Genomic DNA, 17,544 nt, shown 5'->3' on the forward strand with positions numbered 1-17,544 from the left:
AGCAGGGCGGTAATTTTATTATATCCGTATTTCATATGTGAGTAAACTAAATCTCAGAAGAATTCCTAACTTGTCACAAAGTTCACTTGTCCAAGTCTGTCTGACTCTTAATCCAGTGCTCTTTCCAATGCCCTCACTACTTTGAAATCATCGTCTCCCGTGTAGGAGGGCAGCCTTTCACCTATAGCAGCAACAGCTGCATCGACACATGTTTAGTAGGCTCACGGTCAGTGAAGATCACTCTTTTGCACTCTCAACAATTCATAACTCTTCACAGATATTGTGCCATGATATTGTGAATATCCAAGGAAGAAGTTTGATTGCTGTCCTCTTCCATCTGCAGTCGAGTCCAACTGTCACATGACTAGTGTCCAGCTATAGAGCCGGCCTTATTGGTCCATAGTACCAGCTCAATGCCTCCTCCAGTGTTTCCTTGACACTGTTGATCTTTGACCTGTTGTCCCTCACATGGAAGCTCATTTCCCTAAATATGGGAACTGTCATCTTTTGGCATAGCTAACCCCGTTTCCCAACTGCTTTGTGCAGCCTTCAAGAATAGGCTGAAAAAAGTCACTGCGGAGCCAATTCCGTAGAGTTTCAAAAACTAATAAACCAGGTCTACGCCCTACATTCCTTTTTCTTTCCCCCTTTTGCTGAGAAAAGGGAGGAGGACATGGGCGGTCCAACCCCACGTGTTGCTCCCAAAACATATCTGTTCTCAGTGCAGCAAATGGTCTGGTTCCTCTCATGGAAGTTTCTGGTAAGTGGATCTTTGTTATAAAACTTATCAGGGTGCCTCTCCTAACTTTATTGCTCGATTGCTACATATTAAAACTGAAATCGAATCACTGTGATGCAGAAAAGCACAGGAAGCGAATGAATTTTAATAGAGGAAGAAAATGGAGAATTGACACTGAGAGACTCAGAGAAGTTAAACTAAGGCAGCTTACCCTGAAAGATGGGGTTTTTAATCCCGTGTCTGATTGTTAAATTTGGAGTCTCCCCCCTCCCCCCCCGTGATGACTTAAATTTCTCTTCTACTCACTGACAAAATCTCCCTTCCCACAATCGTGCTTTGTCTGGTAAATTTTATTCATCTTACAAGGCATAGCTCAGATGTCACCTGTTTTGTGAAGTCTTTCTTAGTTCTCCTGAGACTCCACAGACTCTCCTTCTTTGTGCTCTGACAGCACAATTTTTTATGCAACAGTAATAGAACACATAAGGCATTGTCTTGTAGACCCTGTATGTTCCCTTTTTTTACCCCCAGTAAATTAGAAACCAATGTCTGTTCATGGACCTTTCATTTTATTTAAAAAAAAATATATCAGCTTTAGCTAAAGACAAAGAAAGAAAGCTATGAGGAGAGGCCAATTATGGGAGGTTACCCAGAAAAACATGGTAAACAAAGGTAAAGTTGTTGTGCAGATTTTTTTCCCCTTTATTGATTAAGATATTACAAATGTGTCCTTATCCCCCCAATGTCCCCTCATCCCCCAATCCTGCCCTCACCCTCAGCCCCTGTTGTCCACATCCATCGCTTATGCTTATATGCATGCATGCAAGTCCTTTGGTTGATCTCTCCCTCTCACCCTCGCCCTCCCCTATCTAAATGGATAAGATTCTCTTGTGATTTAGAGTCGTCCTTCCCTTCCTAAACCACGGAGGGAGATACTTACAAATGGGGATGCCCTTTATGTCCCTTACAAAAGGGTAACACTACTCTGGTTTTCAGAATGTCTCCTGCGTCTGCTCTTTCTCAAAATATTTAGCTTAGAATTATCCTTATGCCAAAAAGGCATATTTGGGGATAGCATATTCTACTGCCATTCAGTGCTCACCTCAAAGAGTTGTGAGGATTAAATGAGCTCATATGTGTAACGCCCTAACACTGACACATACGTACTCAATACATGGAAGCACTTATGATTATATTACATACCACAAGTGTATGTTCTCTTTTTCCATTTAACATTATTTAGTATACACATTTCCAAAGAAATGTAACTGAAACATAAAAAGTAATTCTAACATTGTTCTTGATAAAATATAACTATTACATGAAAAAACCCTTCATTTTAAAAATACGTAAAATTACATTATAGGTCTCTTCATTTCAAAAGAGTTTGAAAAACTGTAACCCTTAGTTAATATCTGACATTATGAGATGTCAGTAGATTATTTAACTATTCCTCTGTTAAGTATAAAAAAGAATAACTATATTAAATATTTAGAAACAATCTGTATGTCCCACAATAGTGGAATGGCTAGGTCATCTGTGATGTAGCTTCTTGATGAAATAAAATGCACCCATTAAAAATGCCCAATCTCGCCGAAACCGGTTTGGCTCAGTGGATAGAGCGTCGGCCTGCGGACTGAGAGGTCCCAGGTTCGATTCCGGTCAAGGGCATGTGCCTGGGTTGCGGGCATATCCCCAGTGGGAGATGTGCAGGAGGCAGCTGATCGATGATTCTCTCTCATCGATGTTTCTAACTCTCTATCTCTCTCCCTTCCTCTCTGTAAAAAATCAATAAAATATATTTTAAAAAAAAAATGCCCAATCTCTTTCACACCTATGTTCATAGCAGCACTATTCACAATAGCTAAGAGGTGGCCACAGCCCATGTGTCCATCAAAGGATGAATGGATAAGCAAAATGCGGTATATACATATAATGGAGTATTATTTGGCCTTAAAAAAGAAGGAACTCTGACACATGTCACAACATAGGTGAACCTTACGGACATTATGCTAAATAAAACAAGCCAGTCACTAAAAGACAAATACCGTAGGATTCCACTTATTTGAGGTATGGGTCAGCTTCATGGAGACAAAGCAGAATGTGGTTACTAGGGGCGAGGGGAAGAGGAAATGGGGTGTTGTTTAATGGGTACAGACTTTCAGTTTTGCAAGATGAAAACATTCTGGCAGTTGGTTGCACAACAGTGTGAATATATTTAATACTGTATGCTTAGAAGTGGTTAAGATGGTACATTTATTTTATGTGGGTGTTTTTTTTTTACCACATTTAAAAATAATAATTTTAAAATGCTGTCTCTGAAGACTAATTTTGTAATGATACATAAAAACCATTCCTGATAACCATGTTGAGTGGAACAATCAGGATATGAATATGTATTTTATAACTATGTAAAGACTATCTGTTGTCCAGAGTGTTTGGAGTGCCGGGTTCCAGTGGAGCATTGTTTTTCTATTTCTCATGTTTTATTTATTTATTTATTTTTTAAGATCTTTATTGTTGAAAGTATTACATATGTTCCCTGTTTTCCCCTGTTGACCCCTTCATCACCCTATTGAACGTGTATGCATATATGCATAACCCATGGACACTGTCTCGTATGTTTTATAATGTGCTTATTATTGCTTTTATCACTAAAAATAAAAATTAAAAAAATACATATATTTTTATTGATTTCAGAGAGGAAGGGAGAGGGAGAAAGAGCTAGGAACATCAATGATGAGAGAGAATCATTGATTGGCTGCCTCCTGCACATCCCCTACCGGAGATCGAGCCTGCAACCCGGGCATGTGCCCTTGACTGGAATCGAACCTGGGACCCTTCAGTCCATAGGCTGACACTCTATCCACTGACCCAAACCAGCTAGGGTTAAAAATAAAAATTTTAATATGCAAAGGTAAAATGACCAGAAGGAAATAGTTCACCATCATCAGTTCACCATCATCCCAGAGCAAGGAGACAGACCACCTAACCTGGTCTGTTCCTCAGGTTTGTCTGGAAGGTCCTGTTTCCTTTTGCCCAAGGTTGAATGGCTACAGGAAGAGTTCATTACTATGTGGTAGGAATGGTTCAGGGTGAGGTATTCCTTTGCCTCCCTCCTGTTGGCAGCAAAACGGCACCAGGTGTGAGACCAGTGGAGTCAGATGGAACCTTGGTTCAGCAACCTCAGCACTTGAGCTCTGGCTAAGAAAGAATTCAGAGCCAAGATTCAAATACTACAAGCAAAAGTTTATTTAGAAAGTCACAGAGGGAAGAAAAGTGAGCCAGCTGGGCATGGGCTTAGGAACAAGTTGGAGGCAACAGAAGGGCCCTTGGAATTTAGGAGAAAGACAGAGGCAAGGAAAATGCACCTGAGGGAAGGGGGTGGGAAAGGTGCAGGGCTGCTCAAGAGAGAGCCACACTGGGTGCTGGTCTTGAGGGTTATTTATCTGAAGGTCCCAGGGGAGGAGCTCAATGGAATATTCATCAGCTTTCCAGGTGTGTCTTTCAGGGTCACAGTCTCCACTGATTGGTCGGCACCAGGTCAGGGCTCATTAGTCAGTGTAGCTGGTCCTGAGGTCAGCCATGGCATTGTCTATCTGGTTTTGCTGCTTTCCTGGGCCTGGGCCTGGGCCTGAAACACAACTGAGGCCTAGATGTTACCCACAGGGGTTGGGGCTTCAGGGAGTGGTCATACAAGGGCCAACATGGGAGTCGCATGAGGCCACTCTTTGGCCCCTTGTTCCTCCTCCAGGGGGTTATACCACATGACTAGTGACTTGCCAGGGGAAGAAAGGGCAGGGCAGGACCCAAGCCACACGACCAGCGATATGAAAGATCAGGGGGGCTAATCCCTATGACCAACAATATGAAAGGTCAGGTCTGAATGAATTTCCCAGTTTTGCCCATTGCCAGGCACCCAGGCACCTGGTGACCTTCCGTACCTGGCCTATCGTCCTTGCTCTGCTCATGCCTGTCTAACTGCCTAGCACACTTCCACTAACTTTGTCGACTCCAGAAAGTATTGAGCCTGGAGAAAAAAATATATTTTTACTAAGGCTTTTATAGTTTCATATTAAGTTTAATAATGAAATTTATCCAAATAATAACACCCTGCAATGACATGGTCTTGCATGCTTTAGGGTTCGAGAACATTTTAAGAAAGTTTATTTTTACTTATTTTTCTACCTTCCCGGGTAAGGGTGGGAATAAGTCATTGGTAAATGAGGAAACTGAGGAGACCTGATTTACATCAGGGCTGCAAATCCTGAGTTAGGACAGAGAGCCTCCCCATTTCTAGGCTGCTGCTCATTTCAATGAGTCTTATTATCTACCTATGGTAAGAATAGCTTATAATACTTTTGAAAATCCATTGATTGATTTGGTCAGAGGAGATATCCTCAGTGCAGTAAACTCTTTCCCTTTTCTCTCTCTTTTTTTTTTTTATAGGCGGGAAATGTTTCATTTGCCCTCAGCCTCTCCCGGGAGTTTCTTCTCTACAGTACGTAATGATAAAAGATAAGCCACAGGTCTGAGTTACTGGAAATCCCTTCTGCTCTTGCCCTTTAATCTCTGCAAGTGGAATCCAGCTATCTATTTTTATTTTTCTAATTTCATAATCTAAGTCACATTTCTAATTTTGGATTGAGTCTTACGTAGTGATTGATGCATTGGGAGTGTGAGTGTGGGGGGCGTTTGAGTTGGAAAATGCTAAGAAGATACTAATCTGTCCTTTCCTCCTCCACCCCCAAACAGTTATATATTAATATTTATTCAGTGGGGAACAGGTCCTGGATTGGGAGCCAGCTTCTTCAGGGACATCGAAAGACCCAGGCTTGGGAAGTAGGCCTGGGAACTAGTGAACTCAAGGGGAGCTGTGTGTGCAAGGAGGGTGACTCAGCAGGATTATTCACGTCTACAGAGAGGTAGCAGTCCTTCCTTTAAACCAGGGCTCACTTTGCTATGCACGCATCCCGCCCACTTAGCACAGAATGGAGCCTGGGCCCTCACCAGAGTTGAACAAGAGAGAGACTTTCTAGCTTAGCTCTCTGCTTGGATATTTTTGTGGACAATTTTGGTAGCAGATGGCTTCCCAGGTTTTCCTTTAATAAGATATTTAGATTCTAAAGAAAGATACGTAATCAGTATGATGTTTTAATAGTTATACAATATTTCATGTAGGACTTGGCAGTGGTTTTTTTATCTATCACTCTTGAATAAGTCCACTTAGTAATGTTATTCTATTATGATAATTTGGCAAACCGGTAGGATAAGGAAGTAGCTGTATGGTCTGGAAACACATGGGCAATTAGTGGTGCAGGCAAAATGAGAACACAATGTTCCTTTATTTTTGTGCTTGATGTGGTAAAGGCTTTGCCTGTCGCAGAGAGCCCACATTGTGCACTGTTATAGGTGGATCAGCAGGACACAGCGAATTGAGAGTCCCAGTTCCGTTTCTGGCTTTGCAGTATTTTCACTGGTGTTTTGGGTTCATCATTTCCATTCTTCAGAATTTCATTTCTCCTCTTACGAAAAAAAAAAAAAGGTGGTAATTTCTGTCCCCTCCTTCCCTCCTTTGTCAGGGCGGAGGTGGCGGTTGGAAGCACACCGAGCTCCACAGAGAAAGATGCTTTGGAAGCATGAGAGCAATTTAGCACCTTCTTCTGAGAATCATAGACAGAGGCTAGGCAGCCAGGGGTAGTTGCCACTCGCAGGGCATCTTGCAGCCAAAGTGGGCACAAATGGGACACAAGACCCCACAGGAACTCGGGCTAGAAGTAAAGCTAGAACCCCCATGTCCCAGACTGCTTTGCTCTGTGTCTAGGCCGTTTAGGAATTCTGAAGGAGCTGGAAGAGTCAGGAATTAATCAGCTTCCAGTTCTCCAGGAGGAATAGGCCAGGCCTCTGCTACAGGGTTTGGCTCTCAACTTCTCTTTCATAGCACTCACTTGTCATGTTTCATTGTAACTACTTAATGTCTCTTCCCCATTAGACTGTAAACTCTAGGAAGTTAGCTCTAGCACAGTATCTGTGTATAGCAGATGTTTGCTGAAGATTTACTGAATTGATGACTAAATGAACGAATGAAAGGATGAAGATTATTCCCTATGCAAAAAAAAATTGACCATGCCCTGTCCTTGAGCTGCCGTCCTGATGATCTCTTGGCCTAGGAGTGTTAAGTACCACTTTCCTTTCCAAAGTCCTTTACACCTTCAGATCTATCAGGCCCAATTCAATATTCTTAAAATACCTGGTACTCTTCTGGGAGTGCGGGCCCCACATCCTCCTGCGTCCCCGGGGACACAGGCGTTACAAGGTGTGCCGGTGCTGGTCGAGGTGACAGTGAAGCCGTGGGAAACCGTGGCAGCACTCCCGGGCCCACTGCTTGTCAACCTGCATTACCCTGCTCTCCTTTCTCCCAGGCCCGGATAATAAGAGGATGGCCAGGAATGTCTTGAAATATGAAAAGCTCTTGGCAGAGAGCGCCAACCAGGCCGTCGCGGAGGCTGTCATCCAGAGGCCCAATGTGCCCCACCTGCAGACCAGGGCCACCTATGAGGGGTTGTGTCAGACCCTGGGTTCCCAGGTAGGATTTTTCAGAGAAAGAGAAAAGGGGAACCGCGTGGCTATAGAGAGAGTAGAATTGGGGCAATGTGAGGAAAAAGGCTAGTTTCAGAAAAAACAACACTCACTTGGACAGCATCAGAGACCGCATTCTGGATCTCCCACAGTCCGCTGTTTTTATGTGTAGTTCCCCTAAATTCGTGCCAGCTCCTAGACCCTTTCCTCGTATGCCGACTCCAGCCTTTCCTTCCAGCCTACTCACTACCAGATCCCGAGCCTCCACTGCTCCTACGAGACCAATTCCAGCCCCTACCTGCTGCTGCAGCCCGTCCGGAAGGAGGTCATCCACCTGGAGCCCGATGTTGTTCTCTACCATGACTTCGTCAGTGACTTGGAGGCTCAGAAAATTAGAGGGCTGGCAGAACCGTGGGTGAGTGTCCCCAACGCTTGCCAAGAACTTCCTTCTGTGCCTTCACAGGTCTGGAGTTCAGGAGTGTGAGAACAGACAGCCTGAGCAACTACACCTGTCAGCGGTTCAGGAATTCAAAATGACAGCTGTGCCGTACAACTGATCAATGGTGCAAAAATATCACAGTAGTGGTTGCCTCTGGAGGGAGGGGATTGGCTGGGGAAAGGTACAAGGGATTTTCTGGGGTGTTGAAATGTGCTCTCAGTATCTTCTTAGGGATATGGAGTACACAGCTGTAGGCATTTGTCAAAGCTCACCAAATAGTACACTCCAGTTCTGTGTGTTTCATTGTATATATCAACTTAAAAAAGAAAAAAGGTATCCTCCCAAAATGTCCATCATTCTATGTAATTGGTAAAAGAAAAAAAGGGTGAAATGACAGGGTCAAGAGTGATATCCTGGTCCAGATCTACAGACTAACAGAGTGGAGAGATGATCCAGGTCAGCTTTATTATTTTGTTAAGGGAGAAACAGGCCCAGAGAAGAGAAGGGACCTGATTAAGGTCCCCCATGAAGCTAGAGCCAGAACAGGAACTGAGAGGGGCGGTGATGGTCACGCGGCTCGCCCCCCGCCTGGTACCAGTTCTCTCAGGCTAAGTTACATTGGCCAGCAAGCAGACTGAAATCTCCGGGACAGCAGACAAGTCTGCTTCTCTCTCCCATTACACGTCAGTGGTGGGGTGGCTGAGCTCCGCCCCTGCTGTCTTCACTCAGACCCAGCCTGCAGAGCAGCCTCTGTTTGGGACATTGCCAGTCTCGTGGGAGAGGAAACAGACCGAGATGGCAGACTACTGGCTGGCTCTTAGAGCTTCTGCTTGGGCGTGTCAGACGTTCCTTCTGTTCACATTTCGTTGGTGAAAGCAACGCTGAGAGAGAGAATATTGGAGTCTCCCACAGGGAAGGCACTGCAAGTCGCTGTGTCAAGCTTGACATCGGTGCAGAGGGGACGTTTAGTTGTCGCCCAGAAAATGTGGCAAATATTTAGGGAAATTATAAGACAGTCTCCCTCTCCACTCTAACATGTTGCGCCTTTTTACAAACGGCCCGTGACCTGGCTCAGCAGTACTCACGTGAGGGTGCCCGTCGTGGTGAGCTGTTCATGCAGCACCCGTTACGCACTGGTCGGGAGACGGAGCCTGCTGCGTGCCCACACGCCGACACGCTGTGGGGGGCTGGCTCCCGCAGAGGTGAAGTATGGGTCCTTCCCCTTTGGGGACGCGCTGCATAACGGGGAAATAGAGATCTGCAACACACTGTGCTGTGTGCTGTCGGAGAGGTGTGTGCAGGGAGCCGTGAGATGGCAGCATAGGAAGCGAACCGCCCGCCGAGGGAAAGGCAGTTGGGTGAGGAGCAGCTGAGGGAAGAGGAAGAAACAGGGCTTCTCCGTGGACGTGAAATTCATCACAGTGACCAGGTGGCAGAGCATATTCCAAAGACAAAGCAGTCTGTGCAAGGACCTGAGGTGCAATGTGTTCAGGGAGTGGGGGAAGCTCTGTGGCTGGTGTGGTGGAAGTGAGGCTGCCCACGGAGGCAGCATCAGAGGCTGTAAGGACCACGGGGATGTGGATTCTATCCCGGAGGCAGGGGGAGAGCTGTCAGACAGGAGGGTGGCGAGATCGGGGCTGCAGATTTTAAGGAGGATTCTGACAGCAGGCATGAACTGGACGGGAGAAGAGCAGCGATAATCATTTCACCTAAAAGCCCATCCAGTGAAGTATAGAATCTTCGTAGAGAAGGTGTTTGAGATGAGTAAGCTCCACCGGGAAGCTGAGTGAAGTATTTTCAGTAGCTTTGGCTTCTCAGGGAGCCAGCAGGAGCAGTTGGCCAGCAGCTACTTTTTCCTGAGAACAACTCTGTTGCCGTAGTAACAGGACAGAAGGCTCATCCCGAGATACGCACTTAATCCCTCATGGCCAGGTCATCTATTTAGCTTGCACAAACCTTGCCACACTCCCTGTCCCCCGGAAGTGTCTTGCTGGGTGGCCGATCCCTGTCTGGTCTTTGGCTCTGCCAGGAATAAGCCCTGTTTGTGTGGTGGCGGCTGCCCCACGGGAGCTGAGCACAGACGCCTCAGAGGCTTGTGTTGAGTTTATCTGCTTCCTAGTCACTGTGCCTTTACCAAAGGATGCTCTCGCTCCCCCCCCCCCCCCCACATACATCCACATTCTAACCAAACTTAAAGGCTCGGTTGAAACCCCTCACCTCCATTGACCCACTTAGCCCTTACCACTTTCATTGGTTCTTTCAGTAGAAACATTTTTTCAGAGTACTTTTGGTGGGCAACATACCATAATCTCTCCCTCTTCTGAACTGAAAGCTTTGCCACTAGTTGTTTGGTACTTTCCTTTTTTCTGCCATTTATATGTTGTCTGGTATCACTAAAAGTTTCATGGGTGAGCATCCTGTCCCCCCAATGAGACTGTCAACTAGCTGGGATCATACATTGTCCTTCTTGAAATGCCTAGCCCTGTATCATACAGGATGCAACCAAAGTGACCTTTAAAAGGTTGAATCTGACCATGATAAGCCCTTGCTTAAACTCTCTAATGGGTTACTTTTGCTTTTGAATGATTACCAGCACATTGGCCTGGCTGCTGCCGACCCCTTCTGTAGCATGCCCCCCTTGCATGCAACTCCCCAACTGCACTGAACTTGCAACCCCAGGCAGGGGTCATACTCTCACCAGCCTCCACACACACTCTGCTTTCTGCCTGAAACGCTCTTGCCTTGGCTTCTTTTCACCTGCACGATTCCTGTTGCCTTTGGGGCATCCTGGGAAGCCTTTCTGTCCCCATAAGAATGGCCCAGATGCTCCTTCTCAGTATTTCCATAGCATCCTTTACTTGCCCCTGAGGGCACCATTGCATGACTTACGTCTGGTTTCATACGCTGTATTTCCAACGCCTAGCAGTGTTTTGCACAGAGAACAACCAATAAATATTTGTCCCCCAAAATGAATGATTTGTAGGTGTACAATAAGTAATCGTTAAAGGAACTCAGTGCAAAGTGGTTCCTTAATAGTGGGGGTGGGAAAGCAGAGATTCTCTAGGATTTTTTTTTTTTTTTGATCACTGCTGTTGCCCTAAAAGAACAGGAGGGAACATCTCTCCTCTTCAATGAACAACTCCGGAGAGGATGCTGGGAACAACTGGTGGAGGAGTAGGTAGACCAGTGGTTCTCAACCTTCTGGCCCTTTAAATACAGCTCCTCATGTTGTGACCCAACCATAACATTATTTTTGTTGCTACTTCATAACTGTAATGTTGCTACTGTTAGGAATCGTAATGTAAATACCTGATATGCAGGATGGTCTTAGGCGACCCCTGTGAGAGGGTCGTTCGACCGCCAAAGGGGTCGCGACCCACAGGTTGAGAACCACTGAGGTAGAGGCACTATCCGTCACCCACTGACTTCCTGCATCCTGATATTGACAGGAACTCCCAAGCATGTGTCGTTCCCATGCTGCAGTTTGTGGCTGGGGAAACGGACCCAAGGAAAGGAAGAGGCATTCCCAAGGGCATCCACCTGGTTTAAGAGCAGGAACAATAACATAGAAGCCTCTGGGAAGGAATAGGGTTTTTGTCTTGTGCAGGTCATTGCCCCGAGTTCTGCTCTGACTGCATGTAAAGTGCCAGGGCTGGGCCTTTAGACAGCACTCTGCTCATCTCCCCGGTACTGAGCACCCACTCCCTGCCAGGCCCTCCCTGGGCCCTGGGGGTACAGCACCGATAGAAGACCAAGTCCTTGCCCTCATGAAGCTGACATTCTGATGACAGATGCAGAAGAAAATGCATCATCATAAAAGTAAACATTTTTCTTTCTATCCCTGGTACAGTGCTTTTGCAATTAGAACCCCCTTTATTTGAAAATAATGTTGCCCTGGCTGGTCTATGTGGCTCAGTTGGAGCATAGTATCATACACCAAAAAGTGGTGGGTTTGATTTCCAGTCAGGGCACATATTCAGGTTGTGGGTTCAATCCCCATATCACATCAATGTTTCTCTCTCTCTCTCTCTCTCTCTCTCTCTCTCTCTCTCTCTCTCTCTTTCAAAATCAATATAAAAAATAATGTAGCCCTAGCTGGTTTGGCTCAGTGGATAAAGTGTTGGCCCATGGACTGAAGGGTCCCAGGTTTGATTCCGGTCAAGGGCACATACCTCTTGCAGGCTCCTCCCTGGCCCTGATGGGGGGAGAGGGGGGCTCATTCAGGAAGCAACCAATCAGTGTGTCTCTCTTACATCAATGTTTCTTTCTCTCTCTCCATCTCTCCCCTTCCCTCCCTTCCACTGTCTCTAAAAATCAATGGAAAATTATCCTCAGGTGAGAATTAACAAAAAATCAAAATAAATAATGTAAATTTTATGTCCAAATATTCAGTTAAATTAGTGACTTCAAACCTGTATGGTCCCTACTCCCCCCAGTCAGGGCAGTTGTAGCAAACAGATTTTGGTTCCCTGTAAGGAAGGGCCTTTATTAGAGTTGTTCGGAAGGAATAGGCTGCTGCTGAAGGTAGAAAGTTTCCTTCTGTTGGAGGTGTTCATTTATTTTTTTATTTTTTTAATATGTTTTATTGACTTTCTACAGAGAGGAAGGGAGAGGGATAGAGAGTTAGAAACATCGATGAGAGAGAAACATCGATCAGCCGCCTCCTGCACGCCCCCCACGGGGGATGTGCCCGCAACCAAGGTACATGCCCTTGACCGGAATCAAACCCGGGACCCTTGAGTCCGCAGGCCGACGCTCTATCCACTGAGCGAAACCGGTTCTGGCTGGAGGTGTTCATTTAATTCAACAAACACTAAGTGCTTACCGTCGGGCAGGCCCTGTGCCAGACACTGGGATACAAAGAGGAATGAGAAACAGTTCTTTTTCTTACAGAACTCACAGCCGTGTGGATGCAAAGGGGATTAGACTATCACTGTGTTTCAGTTCAACAGACCTTTACCGAGTGCTTATTGTCTACCAGACTCAGTGTTAAAGATTATTTCAGCTCTGAGATTTTTGTCACTTCTTATTTTCAAGATCGATAGCTATTACTACATTAGTATCCTGTGCAAAATATCCTTTAATTGGGAGGAACTGGCAATTGTTGGTTTATGCTTGGAGCTGGGGGAGAGCATGTCAATGGAAATGACGGAGCTCTTCCCTCCGCATCATAACCGCTTGGATGTTCTCTTACGTTCTTCCCATCAGCTGCAGAGATCTGTGGTGGCGTCCGGCGAAAAGCAGTTACCCGTGGAGTACCGCATTAGCAAAAGGTAAGAGGGTCCTTCCTTGTCTGGAACTCTGGCCATACCTGCCGCCTGCCTTCTGGCCAGTGGCTCAGCTGATGAAGGCCAGCAGCAGCCCTTCGGTGCCATTGGAGATGCTGTTGGTGTTGATACCTGTACATTCTTGTTGAGCAGGAGACATGGCCACTCCCCTGCCCCAAAGGCCTCTCACAGGTCGTTATATGGTCCGAGGACTTAACTAGGAGCCATAGGGAAACACTTGAAAAAGCTCCTTTGCCCTAACCAAAAAAATAAGTGTGTAGTTGCTCTAACCAGGATTGCTTTTCCAGAGAATACGGTCCCATCCCTCTTTGTAATTTGACTTTCCAAGATTCCATTCCCAGCTCCTGACTCATATTCAAAGCATGACTTGCCAGCGTTCAGGCAAGAAGGATTGGATGACTGGGATCTCTGGACATGAAGGCTTCACTAGAGGGGCAGATTCAGCTGCCAGAGCCCAGCCGATCCCCTCCTTCCACCCCTGTCCCCAACCCCCACTGCAGCGCCTTATTTACACTGTAAGGACAAGACTGATGATACAGTAAGAGGGTCCCCATCGCAGCCATGGAGATGAGATGACACATCCTTGGGGAGAGGCCAGACCTCAGGCTGGGTGGATAGTTTTTGCTGTCTGGGAAGTGAGGTGAGGGATTGGGTCTGGTCCCTTTAGGAATCTTTCACATTAGGAATTATCCTCTAAGCTTTGGAAGACACATATGACCTCAGCTTCATTGCTTTTCTAACCTTTCTGACATTCCATTGTCAACGAGAAAATTAATCTTTAGGGCAGTGGGTCTTCTCTTTACTTTTCAGGTAAAGAAACTGAGATGCTCGTTACCTCTTCTTCCTTCCCATCCCTCTGCCTCCCTTGGAACTCTGGTTCTGTCCTCACAACGTCACTGTAACTGGTCTCTCAAAGGTCACCGTTGAACTCCTATTTGCCAAGTCATTTTCCTCCCACAAACCTCACTGACCATCCATTACCCACAAAGTGAAGACCAGGTTTCTGAACACGGTGTCCATTTTGTTCTCCAACATGCCGAGCCTGTTGGTTCAGCATTGTCTCATATTGTTTTCACTTCTGTCCACGCTATCTATTGTCACCCCTCCGTGTCTGCACTTACGCTGTTTCTTCATCCTGGAATACTTTTATGCACCCTTTAAAATTTGGCCTGCTTGTCACCATCTCACCGCAGTGCCCTAGTCAGAATGATGTCTTCTTCCTCTGTGCTCCCCAGCACTTTACTGTAAAGACTGGTTCTCATTTTTTCACTCTACCTTGATCTGTACTCAGTTACACTTGTGTATCTTCTCTCACGAGCTTTTTGATGCAACAGCTTTGTCTTGAGTATCTTTTAAACCTAAGAGCACATAGCACAGTACTTCCCTTGCACTCACTTCCTTGGGACCTACATTCTGATCCCAAATCCTCTCCTTTATCAGAACCTCAACAAGACAGTCAGGAAAAGAGACGGAACTTTGCTCTTTAGCCTTTGACCTATCCTGGTTTGTCTTGGAGTGGGACAGAAGAGCAGAGATTATTCTGGGTTTTACTGCAATCACTCACATGCAGCTTACAAATCATCTTCATATGCATTGACTCTCACAATCTTCCTAAGTCTATGAAGTAGATATTATTATCATCCCCATTATATAGATGAGTACAGTGAGCCTTAGAGAGGTTAAAGGTTAAGTGCCTGACATAAGGTCACACGGATGATCAGGGACTGCCCTTACTACTTCGAATCCAAAGCTTTTCCCATTGCATGCAGCTGTTGACATGTCTCTGAAACATAGCAGTTTTAAAGGCAGGGTTTTGTCTTTTTCCTCTTTGTATCCCAGCTCCTCATGCTTTGAGCCTTCTTCAATCTTCACAGCACCTAGCACAGGGACTGGCATTCAGTGAGGAGCCTCAGAGAATGTTTGTTGAATGAATGAATGTGTGGATGTTGAGGTGGAGCATAATAGACTCAGCATGAGGAGCAAGTGGGTAATTAGGCATCTACATCTATCTTCCTGTCTTCCTTCCTCTGGCAGTTGACATCTCTCATTCATTCATTCACAGATATTAACTAGTAATAGTTTCTGGCATAAGATCAGTAATGCTCCAACCTGTGATTTGTTTTAGTGCCTGGCTGAAGGACACCGTTGACCCAATGCTGGTCACCCTTGACCATCGCATTGCTGCCCTCACAGGCCTTGATGTCCAGCCTCCCTACGCCGAGTATCTCCAGGTGGTGAACTATGGAATCGGAGGGCACTATGAGCCTCACTTTGACCATGCTACGGTAACTACGGGCTCAGAGACCCATCTTCTGGGGTGGAGAACCAAAGTGTCGTTTATTTCTCTGAGGCAGAGCTCTTATAGGACTCCTGTGGAAAACTAAGTGAAGGTTCTTGTTCCAGGAAGATCTGAAAGCCTTGGTTTCAGGCTGATTTCTGGTAACCCATTTTCTTATATCCACCGTCCACCTCTCCATCGTTTGCTAGTGGGTAGAAGAATGTGGCCTGTCAGTCTTCTATCTTGCTTCACTCGAGCACTTCCCAGGGAAGATTGTCCTTCCTCCAATCACTCTCTTTATCTACATATTTTATGATTCTATTTATATGAAATTTCTAGAAAAGGCAAAACTAAAGGAACAGAGAATAGATCAGTGGTTGCCCGGTATTGGGGGTCAGAGTGGTGATTGACTGCAAACAGACGAGGAAACTCAGTTGAGGGAAGTGTTCTCAAGTTGGGTTGGTGGGATGGTTACACAACTCTTAAAATTTACTACACGTCATTGAATAGTACACTTAAACAGGGTGGATTTCATAGTATGTAAATTATATCTTAATTAAGCTGTTCTATGACAAAAAAAAAGAGTATGTCTTTTCAACATATAACTGGGAACTCCAGTCTTATGACTTGGTATTACTACAGAATAATTATCTGTAATATTTTATATGTTAGTTTATTTATTCCACCAAGAACCTGAAGGTGCAATTAACCCCTCATACAGTTCTTTCACTACTAGCAAGGAATTGTGTTTTATGAGTGTCTAACAAATTAGTAATAAAAAAGTACACTGAGTACCAAAAAGCACAGATGGGCACAGATTCGATCGGGTGTAGCTCAAGACTATATCCCACCTGTGACACCCCCATTTTTCTCCCTGTATTATGGTGGAATCCTGGCTGTCACTCTGGTGCCAACTGCATAAAATAATGATGTTTTATTTTTGTCTCAGTCACCAACCAGCCCACTGTACAGAATGAAGTCTGGGAACCGAGTTGCAACATTTATGATCTATGTGAGTCTTGCTCTGAACCAGGGCTTCTTACTTAAGGACTATTTATGTCTCTCTCTTATTTTATGGGTTTCAAAGCAATTTCAGGTGTTGATTTTATCTGATGCTCGCAGCTGAAAAGTCTCTAGGAGATACAAAGAAGTGCAAATCAAGACAAAACCCTTCATATTAAGAAAGCACATCCATAATTCTAGAATATGGTGGTGAAACGCCTTAGCTGAGGTTACCTAGAGAGGGACTGAGTGACCTGGGAAAGATGCAATCAGTAGTTCCTATGATGCCCAACTTTCAAAACTAATTATTATAGTCTAAACAGTGTTCTGTGAGCCACAGGTCATGACCCATTAGTGCGCTGTGAAATACATTTAGTGGATCTGGTCAGTATTTAAGAATTCTGAACAAGAAGAGAATAAAATGAAATGGAAAATAAGAGGGTATCTTATGTAGTAAGAATATTTTATGAAACATTTACTATTTCAGGGTGTGTGTGTGTATGTGTGTGTGTGTGTCTTGGGTTGTGATGTAACCGATGTTTCTTTCTGAGGGTCTCAAAGTCTGAATCTACTTATTGTCGCCTTCAATAAGGATGTTAATTTAGCTAGAAGAGTAAAGAAAGGGGGAATTCCTAAATGTCCTTCCTCCTGTGGCCCTGCAGGCAAACACCCATTGAGTAGGCTTCTTTAATTCCTAAATTGGGTAATTGTCTTTCATTATTACTCCCAGAGTTGAATAGGAGAACAGGGGAGGGAATCTATGCAGAAATGACATCAGAGGTCAGATAGGGCCGAGTAGGGCAGTCAGGGGCTCTTTCAACTCTGGTTCTTCCTCTGGTGTTTCAGCTGAGCTCGGTGGAAGCTGGAGGAGCTACAGCCTTCATCTATGCCAACTTCAGCATGCCTGTGGTCAAGGTGAGTGGGGATCTGGTCCCAACAGATGGTTGTAAGGTGAAGAACTAACATTCTAGCTTTCATGTTGTCTGTGCTTGTAAGCTTTTTCCGAGGGGATAAGGACAAGAAGAGGTCTTTCCCTGATTCCCGGAACAAAGATAATCCCTCAGTCTTGATGACCACATGTTATTGTGCCTCTATTTTTTACACTTATATTACAAGTAGATGATTACATGTCTGCCTTCCCTATTATAGTATAACTTCTCTATTACAATAGAACATAAAATAGAACTGTTTTTTTCTTAATCTTCGGATCCTCTACAGC

The 17,544-nt window shown here is 45.1% G+C and overlaps 2 protein-coding genes and 1 long non-coding RNA gene across 3 annotated transcripts in view; 1 reads left to right on the forward strand and 2 right to left on the reverse strand.

The window, feature by feature from the left end:
• Nucleotides 1–17,544, forward strand: part of P4HA3 (prolyl 4-hydroxylase subunit alpha 3) — a 34,826-nt gene that overhangs the window by 14,306 nt on the left and 2,976 nt on the right. Inside the window, exons 5-11 of the mRNA XM_036325002.1 lie at nt 5,189–5,240; nt 7,162–7,325; nt 7,557–7,733; nt 12,966–13,030; nt 15,171–15,330; nt 16,273–16,335; nt 17,172–17,240. Of these exons, the coding sequence (XP_036180895.1) occupies nt 5,189–5,240; nt 7,162–7,325; nt 7,557–7,733; nt 12,966–13,030; nt 15,171–15,330; nt 16,273–16,335; nt 17,172–17,240 (750 nt within the window). The remainder of the gene's footprint in view (nt 1–5,188; nt 5,241–7,161; nt 7,326–7,556; nt 7,734–12,965; nt 13,031–15,170; nt 15,331–16,272; nt 16,336–17,171; nt 17,241–17,544) is intronic.
• PPME1 (protein phosphatase methylesterase 1) overlaps nt 1–17,544 on the reverse strand; it is a 91,862-nt gene that overhangs the window by 3,826 nt on the left and 70,492 nt on the right. The gene's annotated exons all lie outside the window — the stretch shown is intronic.
• On the reverse strand, nt 5,878–7,567 carry LOC118664656. The gene is made up of 2 exons (XR_004970384.1): nt 7,432–7,567; nt 5,878–6,264 (listed from the first exon to the last, which is right to left on the reverse strand). It is a non-coding gene; the product is annotated as an uncharacterized LOC118664656 (long non-coding RNA).

This window comes from Myotis myotis, unplaced genomic scaffold (genome assembly GCF_014108235.1).
Source record: "Myotis myotis isolate mMyoMyo1 unplaced genomic scaffold, mMyoMyo1.p scaffold_m19_p_10, whole genome shotgun sequence".
In the NCBI taxonomy this organism is placed as follows: Eukaryota; Metazoa; Chordata; class Mammalia; order Chiroptera; family Vespertilionidae; genus Myotis; species Myotis myotis.